The sequence below is a fragment of the Carassius gibelio genome, chromosome A23 (genome assembly GCF_023724105.1).
Source record: "Carassius gibelio isolate Cgi1373 ecotype wild population from Czech Republic chromosome A23, carGib1.2-hapl.c, whole genome shotgun sequence".
In the NCBI taxonomy this organism is placed as follows: domain Eukaryota; kingdom Metazoa; phylum Chordata; class Actinopteri; order Cypriniformes; family Cyprinidae; genus Carassius; species Carassius gibelio.
Genome location: NC_068393.1, coordinates 26089820 through 26107217, shown reverse-complemented (window position 1 = coordinate 26107217; position 17398 = coordinate 26089820). Strand labels below are relative to the sequence as shown.

At 35.9% G+C, this 17398-nt stretch overlaps 1 protein-coding gene across 1 annotated transcript; it reads left to right on the top strand.

The window, feature by feature from the left end:
* Positions 1-336: 336 nt before the first annotated feature.
* Positions 337-17349, top strand: LOC127944659 (huntingtin-interacting protein 1-related protein). The gene is made up of 35 exons (XM_052540763.1): positions 337-573; positions 677-1620; positions 2272-2335; positions 2861-3003; positions 3095-3151; positions 3249-3329; positions 4683-4759; positions 4841-4902; positions 5286-5426; positions 5513-5570; positions 6542-6617; positions 6757-6888; positions 6992-7041; positions 7878-7950; positions 8031-8214; positions 8945-9033; positions 9301-9417; positions 10179-10280; positions 10395-10589; positions 10718-10828; positions 11667-11861; positions 12614-12764; positions 12852-12938; positions 13015-13122; positions 14011-14147; positions 14232-14342; positions 14423-14481; positions 14564-14594; positions 15061-15123; positions 15200-15300; positions 15381-15486; positions 15568-15691; positions 16107-16168; positions 16371-16700; positions 16821-17349. The coding sequence occupies exons 2-35, from the start codon at positions 1525-1527 to the stop codon at positions 16827-16829; spliced, it is 3582 nt and encodes a 1193-aa protein (XP_052396723.1). The 5' UTR covers positions 337-573; positions 677-1524; the 3' UTR covers positions 16830-17349.
* The last annotated feature ends 49 nt before the right edge of the window (positions 17350-17398 follow it).

Here is a 17398-nt window from a genome sequence, read left to right as displayed (position 1 = left end):
CGCCATGGCAATGAGGTAGCTCAACAATACAATGCAAAAATACAACTCCATCTGTATTTATATAGAAAATATTTCCTTCTTGAAAAGTATAACCCATGTGAATTTTGTAATTTGCATTACTTTTTTCCTGTAAAATAATAATAAAAACATATTATTATTATTAAATGTTCCTTTTTTACAGTACAGTAGCATTATTGCAATAGTAAAATATTTAATTAATAAATACTCATTTTGCATGGCACAAAATTGTATTATTGTTGCAAGAGTAATAGATTATTATATATTTTTTTATAATAATACTTATTTTGTACAATACAATATTATTAGCATCTCGTGTCTTTTCATGCCATGCAGGAGGGCTACATCTCGTCCACATCACGGTTACAGCGTCTGCTGGCCGAGTCTCAGGAAATGGTGGCAAGTTTGGAGAGTTCTACCAAGAAATCTGTGAGCCCAGCGAAACCTCAGAGCCCAATGAACCATGATGTCATTTGTCACCTCCAAAGTAATCATGGCAACGGCAGCCACTCCCAATCCTCCACCCTTAGCCAGGAGAGCAGACAAACACACGGGGTACCCATTACATCACAAAACTCATTTACATAACACTTTAATGCATAGTATGCTTCAAGATGAAACTGCAGCTAAATGGCATTTTCTCCTTATTGTCCTGAAGGAAAGAGACTCCCAGATCGAAAGCAGTCCACGTTTGCATCAAGGAAACAAGTAATGTGGTCCATAAAGCCACGAGAAGCAGCGAATCCCCGCTTACTTCCATCTTCTCCACAGCTTCTGAAAATAAATCAGTTCTTTGCAACCAAAGAGGAGTTTTGTGAAGCTAACAAGTAGTTTTTACAGATTTACATTTTTATCAAAGTCTATTTTTATGATATGTGTATTAAAATAAGCATTAATGATTAATGCTACAGAAGCACTACCTCTGAACAATGTAAAGACTGTCGTTATTTATAAACTACTTTCTTCAAGTGTTAAACCTGTCGTACAAGATGACACAGTGGTGCTGGTTGTTTTTTGTGTCATTCCAGTTTCACTGTCATCAAACAGGTTTGGTTTCAGAGATAATGAACTGTGATGTGGCTCTTGTCCCGATCATTGTTTCACACCTGAAATGCAGTCTTGTTCTCACAGTAAGGACAAGGAGCCACCGAAATTTGCCTAATCTCAGGACATTTGAAAGAACAATAAAGGTCTTTACATGCTGTCATTAACTTTATTCTTTTAAGAGTGACATTTTAGTGTTTATTTATAATAAACAAATAAACACTAAAATAAGTGTTTATTCACGGTTTAAGTAGTTGGAATATTTGACTTTTTTTTTTGGACTGAAATACAAGTTCAGATTGAGGAAACGCTGTAGATAGAGCGCGCGTGAGGAAACTCAACTGTGTGTGACTCGTTGACGTGACAGGTAGTGTGTGTGTGTGTGTGTGTGTGTGTGTGTGTGTGTGTCGGGACTCACTCGATCATTTGTACATCTGGATTCATCTGAGGAAGGAGTTGAACATGGCCTCGAAGAAAACCGAATCGAAGAAAAACGAGAAAACGGATAAATCTGAAAAAGCTTTAGCTGCAGAAAAGGAGCAATTCGTCAAACTTCAGGTGAGAAAGACGCCCTCGCTCATATTTACTTCATTCAACGAGTATTTGATTTATATATTTACGTTACCTACTTGGTTGAAAAATCTAAAATCTTTGGTGTTTTTCCTTTTCATTTAAGTGAGAGAAACGCCTGATAAATAGACTTATCTTTGAAACTATTTAAAATATTTTTTTAAATATATTTTTAAATCGTCACATTTTATCGCTTGGAATCCCCGCGAAATTCATTTTAATTACGTGTGGCCTAAAACAATCGCCATTATGTTTTAAAAACATTGTTTTAATATACATTCCTTGTTTTTTGTGCTATACATGTTACTTTTGGAAGTGTACAATTGCCATCCAATATATTTTACCATAGTAATATGGATGTACATCATGATATTATTAAAGTACCATGTAAATACCATGGTATGGATATGGTATTGTATTATTTTATTACCAGAAACTGAACTGCTCTGTAAATACATGTATGTAAGATCTGACTCAGATGTTCCTCCTGGCTGCAATTATTTATTAGTTATTAATGTGTGCTTCATTGTGATGTGTATTATTTAATATTTTAAAAAGTCATATGTATTAACATTACAGGTGTGCATCATGTATTGTGTTTAATTAATGATGTTATGTAAAATCTCATCTGCTTTACAGCTTCAAAGCATCACCAAATCCATCACCAATGTGGAGGCCCCTATCAAAGAGAAATATGGACGCAGTATCCTTTAATATTGATTTAATACAGCATTTCTTGTGTGTACAATCATGTTCATTGTATGTTGTAGTGAGCTTGCGCACAGATGTCCAGGTTTGAAAGTCACAGCATGTACTTTATCAGTCAAATTTAGTTGTGTAACACGTTTCAAAACAGCTTCAGGAAAAAAAAATAATGTAAATGTTTATAATATCTTAGTATCTTCATGCTATCTACATATCTACAAGTAGTTGCATTTAGCAGAATCACACCTGGTGATAATATAGTTTACTTTTTACTACAGTGTAAACACGCAAGCAATTGAGATTTGCTATATTGTCTGTATAGCTCTATGTGAGTGTACTCTATGGTTATGGATAAAGTTGGATTTAGTTAAATATTTCCAACTTTATATAAAGAGCTGGGTGATAATCTAGTTGCATTTTAAGATACAATACAAACTCAGACATTTGAAATCTGCTATTAAGCAAATGCTTTGAATCATCTTTGCTAAATATCATCTGGACTTTGTCCTTAACTTTTGCACAGATATCATTTTAGGCACACATAAGGAAGGCGGTGCTGTCACGTTCTGGTCTCACGCCGTGAGTCTGCCGCTGTCCAGTAACGCAATCCTCAGCTGGAAGTTCTGCCACGTGGTGCACAAACTGCTTCGAGACGGCCATCCTAACGTCAGTCTCAACTAGCAGTATCATCATGACTTCATTTGACTTTATTTGTCTAAAATTACCCTACAAATATAAATGTATGTCTTTCTTGTAGACTTTACGAGACAGCAGAGGTCACACCGCAAGCATTAGACAGATGGGAACATTATGGGTGAGTTCGAAATGATCTGGATGTTTTTCTGTTGAGCAAGTCATTTACGTCATCCTTCGTGTAAAAACTTTCAACTTAAATTTTGTATGTGTTTCAGGGGAATCTACATGATAGATATGGACATATTGTTGCTCTGTATGCCAAGCTGCTGTGTATTAAAATCGATTTCCATTTAAAGGTAAGTTTAATGTTTCCTTCATTGACATATGAGTTAAAAATATCTATCTATTAGGGGTGTAACGATACGCGTATTCGTATTGAACCGTTCGGTACGACGCTTTCGGTTTCGGTACGCGGTACGCATTATGTATACCGAACGGTTCGTTAGAGTAATTAATTATATTTGAAAAAAAAAAAAAAAAGAGAGAGAAAGAAATATAATGATATGCGTTCAACAAGGTAGCCCAATAACCCAAACAACGTAACAGGCAACGCCCCTGACACTCCCGAAGAAGAAAAAAACACCATCTTATATGTTTATGTTAGGCTACTCAGCAGGCGCTCGCTCACTCAGTACGCGCTGAAGGCTCGTTGCAAAATAGCCAATGCGTTTAACAGACTAGAAATGAGAAGATCCTCCAATAACCAACAGGTCTGGTGTTTGGGTGCACTTTGGATTCCCTTTAAGCTATAATGGTGATGGCAAGAGAGTGGTGGATAAATAAACAACGGTATGTCGCATCTGCAACATGACAGGGTACACCAGCGGGATTACAAAAAAAAAAAAAAAAAACAGCGGGAATATCTGGGATATATGCGTCAGTACTATCTGGGAAAAGAAGAAAAAAAGGAGAAACATGCACGCAGCAAACTATCCCTGCAGCATTTAGACACTATAGCTTACAGGGAATCCAACCCAAACACCAGACCTGTTGGTTATTTTAGGATCTTATATTTCTGGTCTGTTAAATGCATTAGACATTTTGCAACGAGCCTTCAGCGCGTGCTGAGTGAGCGAGCGCCTTAGGGGCCGTTCACATATCGTGCCTAAAAACGCATGGAAAACACTAAGCGCGTCTTTCTCCTCCTTTCCAAAGCGCTCGGGCAGAAGCGCTCATGAGGCGTCTGTCTTTGCTAAGCAACAATGACGTGCTCTCTCCATGAGACGCGGAAATTTCAGCGAAGGATAAATGGATTTGCAGCTCTAAAAATCGCTTGCAGTAGCTCTGCTACTGAATTTATTTCAAAATTGCAATCCATATACAACTATGATCAGCTGTTCCTTCATCTTGGCTGAGCTCTCAACGTTGTTACGGGAAAGGATGAAGCTGATTGGTTGGTTCTTGTCACATGACCCGCGGTGCGCTTGCGGCATTCTGAAAAGTTGAGATGTTTTTACATTTTGCTGTATCTAAAACGTATCGAACCGAACCGAACTGAACCGTGACATCAGTGTATCGTATCGAACCGAACCGTGAATTTTGTGAACCGTTACACCCCTACTATCTATCTATCTATCTATCTATCTATCTATCTATCTATCTATCTATCCATCTATCCATCTATCTATCTAATCTGGTTCCCACCACAGCATCTGGAGATCCCACCAAACCTTGACGCTCCTGAGCAGGTTCTTGATAAAGCCATCGCCATTGATATCAACAAAGTGTAAGTACATTGCTAATGATTTCAGTGAGCTTGAATAATCTGTTGATGTAAATTAATTACACGTGATTATTGTATTTCCAGGTTTGACATGACAGGCGAGGTTCTGGAGTACATGGAAGCAGCTCTAAAGCTGCAAGAAACAGGTAAACATAATGTTTAACCCAAAAATTGATCAAAAGTGACAGTTGAGACATTTATAAAGTTACAAAAGAGTTCCATTTCAAGTGTTGTTTTTCTGTCTGCACTTCATAGAGTTCTAAAAAAATGTATCACAGATTGCACAAAATATAAATAAATCAAAAGAATAATGTGACACTGAAGACTGGAGTAATGATGCTGAAAATTCAGATATATGAATATATTCATACAGGAATGAATTACATTTTAAAATATATTCATATAGAAAACAGTTATTTTAAATTGTAATAAAATTGTCAGTTTTTACTGCATCAAATAAATACAGCCTTGGTGAGCAGAAGAGACGGCAGTGTGTGTATAATAAATCTTTTTTTCTTTTTAAATGCAGTTTTCCGGCAGATGGAGTCGAGCTCCACCAGCTCTACCACTCCTGTGGGTCAGTGCCGTCTGGCACCGCTGGTTCTCGTCATCCAGGACTGCGGTCCGCTCTACCATTTCCTGGTCAAGCTCTTGTTCAAGCTACACAGCAGTGAGTCTTGTTGTTTACATGCTGCTCTCTTCATTTATATGCATTATTTTCATTGAGTTTACCAGCGCTGTGCATCTGTGTCACAGGAATACCGGTGGACGCTCTGTTAGGACACAGGGAACGTTTCCGCGAGCAGTTCAACAGGTAACGGTGGACTGCAGTATTACGTTATAATGCACCGATGTAGAAATTTTGTCCAATAGCAAAAGCAGAATTTTTTTTTGTTATTGCTGTTAAGTTTAAGACATTTTAAAATGTGTTAATGCACATTATACCTCTATGATGAATATTGTTTAGTATTTCACATGCCCATTTATCTAAAGCAAAAGGGGACTCTTATTATGAAGTTCTTGGCAGTGGGACGAAGTGTGTGGAAGAGGAATAAATCGAGAACGTTGATTGATTCAAAAGTGTTTTATTTAGTATAACAATTGCCACTGACTAATATAAATTTACTGAAATAAACATTTTTCATGGCAATCTAGAAATGAACAAGTCAATTCAGGTATCAGAACATTATAATGTACAAAAGAAAAGATGGTCAGATTTTTTAACTTTAAATGTTTCTAGTAAAAAAATACAAAAAACCTATTCATAATGACAATGATTTATAAAAAAACAAATAAATGATAATATCAGGCATTACTGATTTAATGTACACTATAATTCATAATCATTTGTGGTCGGTAAGATTTTTTGTTTGTTTTTGAAAGCAATCTCCCCAAGGCTCCCTAAGTCTGCATTTTATTTGATTAAAATTACAGTAAAAATATAAATATTATTGCAATTAACTTTATTCTAATTTATTTCTGTGATGCAAAGCTGAATTTTTAGCATCTTCATTCCTTCCTTCAGAAATCATTCTAATATGGTGATTTGCTGCTCAAGAAACATTTCTTATTATCAATGTTGAAAAGAGTTATGATGCTTCATATTTTCATGAAAACTGTGATACATTTTTTTTTTTTAGGATTCTTTGATGAATTGGAATAGTACTTATTTAGAGTGCATTTACATATACTAATTTGGCAGATGCTTTTATTCAATTAAATTCACAAAATGTAAAAGTGGAGTGCTGCTTTGAGTAGTTTTTGGTCTGCCTTTGTCCTCCACAGTTTGACGCAGTTTTTCGAGAGAGCGAGAGGGATGGAGTTTTTCAAATCTATCATTCAGATTCCTGATCTTCCCGATGTAAGATCTTTACATTCATCAATCATTCAGTTTCAAGTCATGTTTACTAAAAATGTTTTACAAAATGCTATGAAAGAAACTATATTGACGGATGGTGTAAAATGCTGAACAGATGAATATATGCATATGAATGTTGTAGGAACCTCCAAATTTCCTGCGTGCGGCTTCACTCGCTGATCACGTGAAGCCTGTGGTCGTTCAGAATGAGACATTCCCTGACTTCGATGATACGGACACGCAGCTGGATTTCGGTGAAGGAAACTATCAGATGGTAAAAACAACCAGGATCGGTCAAGCCTTGTAGATTGGCTCAGAGAAAGTCTTACTAAGTGCTTTTCCACATTTATGACAATTCTAATTATTATGTTCAACAGTATTATGGATACAACCAGTTTGACCCTCCAATTGACATACAAGAGCAAAGGTAACATACCACTTTATCAAACTATACTCACAAATTAGATCAGTTCTTTTTGGCAGCAGTGCGACTAAATGGGGAACAAATGCAGACTCCTAGAGTTTCAGAAGATTTCAACAATATCTCAAACCATGCTCAGATTTGTCCGAGATATAAATATTAACTCAAAATTCTCATTAACAACTTCTCAGCTGATATAGATAAATATTATAGTTTCTTGGTATGAATGCATATTTATTCATATATCTTCTGCTTTCACTTTAATTGAAAACCGCTAGTAATTTTATTATTTTATTACTATAATTTTTTTTAAATGTCTATATAGTTTCTATTAATTTGTATGTATTATTTTATTTAGCGTATTAAGTTTGAGTTATTTTAGTAATTAAACTTAAATTAAACAAAAATGAGCAAGTATGTCTTGACAGTTAGCTGAAATAAAATTATTTTATTTATTTATTTTATTTTATTAAAACTTTTTATTTGCTTTAAAATGTTTAAAAAATACATTTGTTTTAGTTAATGGTAATAATAACCCTGATGTAGACATGATTTATTTGTGTAAAAGGGAGTTTTAGGAGAAAAATAAAAAACTAGAAGTCAATCAAATGTTTGATTTCACCTTTCACTGAACTTATGTTTCTTTCTTATGATCGTTAAAACCTTTTAATCTGATGTTTAAAATATTTTTGTACACAAAGAGAAGTTGTGTTATCTCATAGTTTTGATGACTTTACTATTATTCTAAATTGTGGATAGTAGTGTTATAATTAAAGAACAAATTGGTGTCCAAATGTTTGAAATGTCTTTTCATTTCTTCTGTAATATTAACTCTCACACAGAGAGACCGAGGCTGATACTCTGAGGAAAGAACTAGAGGTGGTGAAACCAGAGCTGGAGCTCATAAAAGTGGAGGTTAGACATTGGATTTTTTCACATCTGTCTTGAGAAGTGTTTTCTTCGGAGATTGATTCCCATCCTCCGTGTGTCTGCAGGCCCAGCGCGCTGTGGTCCAGCTCAAATCTCAGGTCAATAAACTGGAATCCGAGCTTGAGGACCAGCGGACGCACAAGCAGATGGCGCTGGTGGAGAACGAGCGTCTGCGTATGGAGGTGGAGAACCTCAGAACCCAGACCGCAGTCGCTGCCAGCATACAGGCCACGGTGGAGGACGCGGGCAGTGAGTGACCTCTGACCCCACACTCAGACACACCATATATATATGCTACTGTTTGTATGTTTGGAAGAAATACATATTTTATTCAGCAAGGATCCTGATGCACAAAATATTTTTATTTTAAACAAATGCTGTGCTTTTTAAGAATCCTGCACAAAAATATATAATGGTTTCAAAACAAAATCACAAAATATGCAGCAGCGGAACTGTTTTCAACTCTGATAATCATAGGAATTGTCTCTTAACCTGTAAACTGTCACCCCGTCCTGTATACGGGACGCCTACGTTTACTTCACTATATCACTATTAAATCCCAATCTAATCATGACAAACTATATATTGTTGGAAAGGTCTAAGACTCCTAAATAGATATTTTACCAATCTTTTTTGTTAAAAGGTATGTAGGAAAAGTAATAATAAATTTATGGCAAGAGTGTACCTCAAAAACCTACATCATAACAAAGTCTTCTTTGTTGCCTTTTTCTCGATCACACTTTAGAAATCATCAGAAATGATACTATCACTTGAAAACTTAAAATCTCAAAATGCATCCTTTGAAACCTCTTTTAAAATTAAACATTGCATTACCATGAAAATGGTACATCAAAGTCATGTTATAAAATGTTTTCAGTCATGAATTATAAAAATGAATTATAAAAATGCCTTGGTGAGCATAATAGCCTTCTTTTGAATGGTAGTATGAATGAAAATCTCTTGTTCTCGTGTTTTCTAGGCAGAGCTCAGACTGCTCAGGTACATTTCAGTCGACTCAAAGAGAAACACGCCGAGCTGGTCAGCAGACATGCTGATCTCATGCGGAAGGTAAAGACAATTTTGTGCTACTTTCCTCACACATCATTGATAAAAACAGGGCTAGTAACTTCGCCACTCACAGATCAGTTACACGATATGTGATCCTCCAGTACAATTTCTGTTACGGCCTTATGTGAGGAATATTCCCTAAATATGTTGCCACAAGGCGTCCTGGAGAAAAAAGTATCTTTATTTGTCATGGATAAACTTAAGATGGTGAAGTGTCTTTGCTATATGGTTATTATGATTGTTAATGGTCTTGATTTTCTGTGTCAGAATGCAGAGATGGTGAAGCAGCTCAGCAGCACTCAGCAGGCGCAGGAGGAGCTGCTCACATACAAACAGCAGACGGCCGTAGAGCTGGAGCATCTGAGACAGGACAACAGCTCAAAGGTCACACTCCACTCATTTCTGTTCATGGTTCCAGTCATTCTTCAGATTTAAAAGTTTCTTTACCACTTATACTAACCTGGAGTGATATAGGTTAGATGATGACCAGTAGGAGATTTTCAACACCTGATGCAAATATTCCAATATTATAGTTTTAATAATGGCATTATTGTAGAATTAAAATGTATTGAAATTTCATGCATTTAATTAATGAACAAATCAGTAGTATTTTTAAAATATTATTTCAAATATTATTCCATTTTAAAATGTATTTTTTTCCTGTGATGCACAGCTGTATTTTCAGCATCATCACTCCAGTCTTCAGTGTCATATAATCCTTCAGAAATAATTTTAATATACTGATTCGCTGCTCAAGAAACATTTTTTATTATTATCAATGTTAAAAGCAGTTGTGCTGCTTCATATTTCTATGGAAATTTACACATTTTTATGATTATTTAATGAATGAAATGTTCAAAAGAACAGCATTTATTTGAATGATGAATCTTCTGTAACATTATAAATGTCTTTACTGTCACTTTTGACCAATTTAATTAATCCTTTCTCAATAAAAGGAAAAATCTCTTGAATGATAGTGAATTTTCTCCTAATTATTAAAAAACAGAAATTGTACATTATCCATTGACAATCAGGTTTGATGATTTAATTGAAACTAGTGCAGATCATCTCAAAAATATCTGCTAATATATTGGACTGGCAGAAATATCCACCTGTCATTAACTGAACTGAACTCTAATTTTCAGCTGGAGGCACAGAGAGCAGAAATTGAACGTTTGAAGCAAGAGCTAGCAAACGAGAGGGCTGAAATGTTCCGAGTCCATAATAGTTTGCAGAGCAAGGAGAAGGTATGGATCTCTATCAATGTGCATAAAAGACTCCAGATTCTGAATGCATTAAAACTGGTAAATACTGTAATGTGTCTCTGACATGTGTGTGTGTGTGTGTGTGTGTGTGTTTAGGCCGGAGACGAGTTGAGCAGTGTGTTGGTGGGTCTTCAGGCAGAAAAAGAAACACTACTTCGTACAGTGAGAGATCAGGAAGCTGAGATTGCTAGTCTGCGTCAGGCCGCCCAACTCCACCAGACCATGCTACAGCAGGAGAGAGACCGACATCAGAGAGAGATGACAGCGCTGCAGAACCAGCTGCAGGAAAAAGTCAGTGCAACGTCCTAATCCTTCCCAATGCCAGTTAATATGAACTTACATGCAGCTTTTGCTGTCCTGGTTTTAAACAATCCAGCGTGAGGTCTGAATGAGTGTGTTTGCTGTTTATTTGTGGTCAGTTGTGTCGGGAGCAGGAGCTGCAGCTGGAGATGGAGAAGATGAGACGTGAGCTGGAGGAGAAGCGAGTGGAGCTGCTGCGTGCTCAAAGTGCTCTGAACAGTAAAGAATCTGTGAGTATTTCCTCCTCAGCAGACCCTCTGTTTCAAACATATGCAAGCTGTTTCCATTTGTGCAACTGATGCATAATATGATTTTTTTTTTTTACACAAGCATGCATACATTTATTGAACATATTAGTGGGTGACCAATATGATTTTTACAAAATCAAATGCTTATACAATATTTATAGAGCGAGCTGACTGATTGCTTATACAGTACCGAAATATATAATATAACTAGTGTGATTAATCACATCCAAAATAAAAGTTTTTGTTTCCATAATATGTGTGTGTACTGTGTGTATTTATTATGTATATATAAATACAAACCCATGCATGTAAATATGTTATGTTTATATATTAAATTTAAGTATATATATATATATATTATATATATATACTTAAATTTAATATATAAACATATTTACATGCATGGGTTTGTATATAATTATATAATATATATAATTTTTTTGATTTATTTTTTTGTTTTTTATAAACTGTAATAAAATATATAATATACACAGTACATATACATATTATGTAAACAAAAACTTTTAGTTTGGATGTAATTAATCGCATGACAGCACTAAATATAATATAATATCTGTCAAAAGCATCATTTGCTGAGTTTCCAGCATCATTACTACAGTCTCCAGTGGTCACATGGTCACATGATCACATGACTTTGGTTAAATATTGACACATAACACTATTATATACTAAGCACAAAGCATGTGAAACAAAGGATCTCTTTGTCAAGACCTGCTTATGTTTGTCAATTCACCTATGGTGTCTGAATCAGCACTACACCTTCAAAATGGTAAATTCTTTGTGTTTGTATGTGTTTCAGACAGGAGACCAGCTGAGCAGTGTGTTAGTGGGTCTGCAGGCACAGAAGGAGGTTCTTCTACGTTCAGTGAAAGAACAGGAGGCTGAGATCACTAACCTGCGTCAGGCCGCCCAGCTCCACCAGGCCACGCTGCTGCAGGAGAGAGACAGGAGTCAGAGAGAGATGACAGCGCTGCAGAGCCAAATGCAGGCCAAGGTCAGAAAAACTAGGGATTGTGGGCAAGATTTCTCCAAAGGAAAAAAAAAACATTCATGCATACATAGTTTGAAAATCCTTCAATAAAATACTATGATTTGGGATGCTGATAGCTGACACAATACTGAAGTATGATAATACTTAAACAATAATTGCAAATATTAATCTAGTATTTTTGTTAATGTAATATTAGTTACCGTATATAAATAGTTCTGTCAATATTTAGAGAGTGGACTGACTGATAGCTAATACAATACTGAAATATACTGTTTGAATCAGTTCAATAATAGCTAATGTTTACATAATGTAATATTAGTTATGTCAGCCTTTAGCGAATGGGCTGATTGATAGCTAATATAATGATCTATGATACTGTATAATAGCAAATATAATTTGATTTTAGTATATAATATTATTTATTATTTATTTTTATCTAATCTAATGTAATCTTTTATAAATATTAGTTATGTCAGTTTTTAGAAAGTGAGCTGACTGATAGATAAAATTATTAAACAAAATGTATTTTGTGTGTAATATAATACATAAATATAACCTATGTCAATAATTAGAGAGTGGGCTGACTGATAACTGATATAATGGTGAACTATATGATACATTTTCAAAGTCAGACTATGATTTGGGACAGTTTAATCTTGTATAGGATGAACAGTATGCACACTGGGATGTAGCCCAGGTTTAGCTACTGTAGTGTCTATTGAGGGTCTTAATGAGTTATTTTTTTTTCTGTACAGTTTAGTCTGGATTCAGGACTGTTCCAGCAGAAGCTGCAGGATGAGCAGTTCAGTCTGTTGCAGTGCGCTGTGGTGGAGGCCGAGGGCATCGTGCTGGACGCTGTGGCCAAAGTGGACGACCCACTACACGTGCGCTGCATCAGCACCCCAGGTCTGTCCTTCCTCACCCTCCTCCTCCTCATACCTGAATATCTTCATCAGTTCTTTTACTCAACATATATCTAATCTCTGCTTGCAGAGTATTTGATCAATCGTGCTGAGTTGACGTTGGCGTCCCTTGATAAGATGCAGCAGAGTCATGCAGTCTATTTGAGGAACATGGATGGTAAGATGTCATTCTAATCAGTAAGCTACAGGTTCAGGTGTTAGTGTGATGTAATCTCTTCTTCTTCCTCTTCTAGACGCCAGTGGTTTGTTGAGGTCGGTGACCCAGTTCTCTCATCTCATTGCTGACACTATTGTGAATGGAGCAGGAACTGCACACTCAGCGCCTACGGACCAAGCAGACCGTGAGAGTCCTAATTATTCTTTAATATTAAAAATGCACACCTGCACATTTCAAATGCATATAGTGCTACTGACATTCAAAATATTTTTGGTGTTTAGATGGTCCAAACTAGTCTAGACAAGAATAATTTATAATTTCTTGAAAAGAAAAGTTGCAAATGAACAGTATTTAATGTTATTCATAGTTTTGGTACATACATTAATACATTTACTAATGATTTGCATTAGAAAATCCAGATGAAATTGTGTAGTTTATAGCTGATCCAAGCTGTTATGGTTCCTGGATGGTCCAAACTGCTCTAGATAAAATTTAGAATTTCTTTTTTAAAAAGTTGCAAATTACCACAGTCTTTAAAGTTATTCCAATTTTCTATCTCAAACATTTTGTGTTACAAAATTTGTACTGATAATTTGCATAAGAAAATCCATCTAACTCCAGATGGTTTAACACGGTTATAGCTTCTTCAAGCTGCTGGTTTATGGTCCTTAGATGGTCCAAGCTGTTCTAAATATAATTTATAATTTCTTAAAAAATAAGATGCATATTACTACAATCTTTGAAGCTGTTTAAGTTTTGCATTAGAAAATATATACAGATGACTGCATTAAAAAATTAACACAGTCTTTAAAGTACTTTGTACTGATGATTTGCATTAAAAAATACAGCTAAAACCAGATGGTTTGCATGGCATTTAGCAGGTTCAGACTTCTCATCTATAGTCCTTAGATGGCTAATCAACTGTAGATGTGGATGCAACCTTATAGAGCACTTTGATCAAGCTAGTTAGAGCTGGTAAAACCATCTCAACCACCGTAAACGGGTAAAAGCTGGTTTTTTTGCTGTTTTTTTCCCCCAGCAGTCTGATGATTTTATGTTCATGTCTCTGTAGGTTTGACTGATAACTGCCGGGATTGTGCCACTCACTGCCTCCAGTATCTGAAAGAGCTGAAGCTGAAGGCTACGCTCCCGGGAGCTGACCCTACTGCTGTCCGCTATGTGGTCCAGCGTATCCTCAACCAAGGACAGGTGCGTTGGACCAGAGATTGCATCTTTAAACCTGATCTGTGTTTGCGTGACATAATAAGTGACTTCTCTCCTGGTCTCCTGCAGGAACTGCGGCCCAGGGGAGCAGATGTGCGGAAGGAAGAGCTGGCAGAGATGGTGGATAAGGAAATGGCTGCGACTTCCACTGCCATTGAAGATGCTGTGTTGAGAATGGATGTAAGTTAGACTGTGTTAATGATGCTGGATTGAACTCGGGATTTGCAATGACTTCATGAGTCTTTCCTTATGTAATACAGGAAATATTGAGCCAGGCAAGAAGAGAGTCATCTGGAGTGAAGCTGGAAGTTAACCAAAAGTTAGTTTGGGTTGGGATATAGTTTTATACAGTTTGTAGTTTATGGGTTATGTAATTAAATGTTTGTTTTGTTCTATTACAGCATCATTGGCTCGTGTTCAGATCTAATGAAGGTACGTTTAGATTCAAAGACATGAATGTGTTGTTCAATTGACAGTAAAAACGCGTTTAACTATACAAAAGATTTAAAATACAAATGCTGTTCTTTTAATTTTCTTTTAATTCTGAATCCTGAATATAATGGTTTCCACAGCTCAACATTTATAATAATTATAAATATTTCTAGTGCAGCAAATCAGTATATTAGAATGATTTCTGAAGGATCACGTGACACTGAAGACTGGAGGAATGATGCTGAAAATTCAGCTTTGATCAAAGGAATAAATTACATTTTAACATATATTCACATAGAAAAGAGTTATTTTAAATGGTATTTGATATACCATTATATAATATTTGAATATCTCAGTTTTTACTGTATTTTAATCAAATAAAAAAAAAAACTGTGGCCCTCAACTTTTTAAATTGGTAATGTATATCAAGATTTTTCGAGTAATTTTTCATCACTTTTGTCCATAGGCTATACACATGCTGGTGACGGCTGCTACTGACCTGCAGAGAGACATTGTGGACAGTGGCCGGGTACGATTCAGCTATATGGACAATTTTCGATCATTTTTATAAATCATGCATACTCACACACCTTATTGCATTTTAGGGTGCTGGTTCTGTCAAAGACTTCTATGCTAAAAATTCACGTTGGACGGAGGGACTCATTTCAGCGTCAAAGGCTGTAGGATGGGGAGCAACGCAGATGCTGTGAGTGTGTCGAATATTTAAAGCTTTAACTTGGATTTATTATTATTTATAATATACTATTGATTTATTATCTCACAAAGTGAATCAGCTGATAAAGTCGTGACTGACAAAGGCAAATATGAAGAGCTGATTGTCTGCTCTCATGAGATCGCCGCCAGTACGGCACAACTTGTCGCTGCTTCAAAGGTAAAATTTATGAGACCAATATAAGTGCATTTAATCCAATCAAATCTGATGATTCTGACACATTAATCCTTCATTTAACAGGTAAAGGCAGATCGCGGCAACAAGAGGCTCCAAACATTACAGCAAGCATCCCGTCACGTGAATGACATGGCCGCTGTCGTGGTGTCGTCTACTAAATCAGGACAAATGCAGATTGAGAACAAGGGTGAGTTTCATGGACACATGCAATAAACATGAAACATACTCCATGAAACATACAAGCCAAAACAGTTCTAAAAAAATATGTTGGTGGATTTTGATGTGAGAGGACAATAGGGGATTAACTTCACTGGAGGAAGCATTGTTATGGATTATGGACTTGTATTTTAGCCAGAAGTGACAGTTTTAAGTTCAAATGTCTTAATAATGGATTACTTTGTTACAAACATGCAGCTTTTTTCGCTTCACAAGATATTAATTGATGGACTGGAATGATGAATTACTTGTAGATTATTGTGATGTTTTTAGTTTGTAACTGTTCGGACTCTTATTTTGACGGCACCCATTCACTGCAGAGCACCCATTGGTGAGTGATGTGATGCTAAATTTCTTAATGTATCCTCTTGGTTTTTTTTCCATAGACTCCATGGATTTTTCTGGCTTGTCTCTTATAAAACTCAAAACAGAGGAAATGGATTCTCAGGTAAATTTGCCAGAATGAAAAATAGTACAGTTTTAGGTATTAAACCACCCTTACATCATCCAGTCAAATCCCAAAGGATTCAATCAAGTACAAAATTCATATTTTTCACTTTGAAATACATAAAATCATGCAAGTAAAAACGATTTGCACTTTCTTTTTTCGAGCTGGAAATGGATCGATGTAAACTCATATTTGTTTATAGGTGAAAGTATTAGAGTTGGAGAAGCAGTTGGTGAACGAGCGTATACGATTGGGAGAACTCAGGAAAAAGCACTATGAGATGGGAGGGATCCCGATGGACTCGCCTCCAGGGAATACAGTCAATAGTTTTGACAGTTCACTTCCTACTGTTTTTCCTGACCCGCCCAATTTGGATCTGCCCAATCTGGACACGTTCACACTGGACCCACCCAGATTCGAACCACTTCGACTGGACCCGCCCAGACCGGAGCCCCCCGCGCCCGAACCTGCCAAAACCAGCTCTAAACGATCCTCAATCTTCCAGAAATCAGGCAGTCGCCTCAAGAATGCAGTATGTATTTACAGCCACTCTTCGCTAGGGGCCACTTTAACAGTATTTCCAGTGAAAATATTGCCTTTTGAGATACTAAATTTAGATGTTAAGTTGTTTTTCTTTGTTTATCTCACACAGTTTAGGTGAAAGGAGTCTGAGCCCTGGATGTATGAAGAAGAAACCATCATAATGTATATTATTTTCTTTGTTTTATCACGAGTCTCTACTGTATATCTTCCTTCATGCAATACAGTATGGTGTGAATTAAATATTTAAAATTATGCTTTTAATTTATACTATCATTTATTGAATTGCTACAGTGAAATATTTTATCATGCAATTATTTGTAATTTTAATAAGTACCAGGTTGAAGACTTTACCTTTACCTTTTTTAATCAGCACCATCAATTGATGGCTGGTAGTTAATTTGGGATCTTTTAACAACTTTTATGATTTTAAAGTAAATGAACTTGAAGTTTTAAATGTAAACTGAAGTAAATAAAAAAAAAACATGTTGGGTAAGTTATGCATGTGCTGGTTGTTCTTAATACCTGTATTTACAGATTACAACAAATTAAAAACATGTTGGAAAACCATTTAAAAACCATCCATGAAATCATAATTTAATATGTTTATTAAATTGTTAATATTAATTAACCTGCATACTTAACCATACACAATTATATGCCATGTTATAAAGGTTACTTTGGAAATGT

Bases quoted from the DNA above. Each gene is read 5' to 3' on its own strand.
- LOC127944659 (XM_052540763.1), top strand. From the start codon at position 1,525: ATGGCCTCGAAGAAAACCGAATCGAAGAAAAACGAGAAAACGGATAAA. The intron at 6,889-6,991 runs GTAAAAACAACC...TATGTTCAACAG, and splicing joins GTGAAGGAAACTATCAGATG to TATTATGGATACAACCAGTT. The intron at 12,765-12,851 runs GTCTGTCCTTCC...CTCTGCTTGCAG, and splicing joins GCGCTGCATCAGCACCCCAG to AGTATTTGATCAATCGTGCT.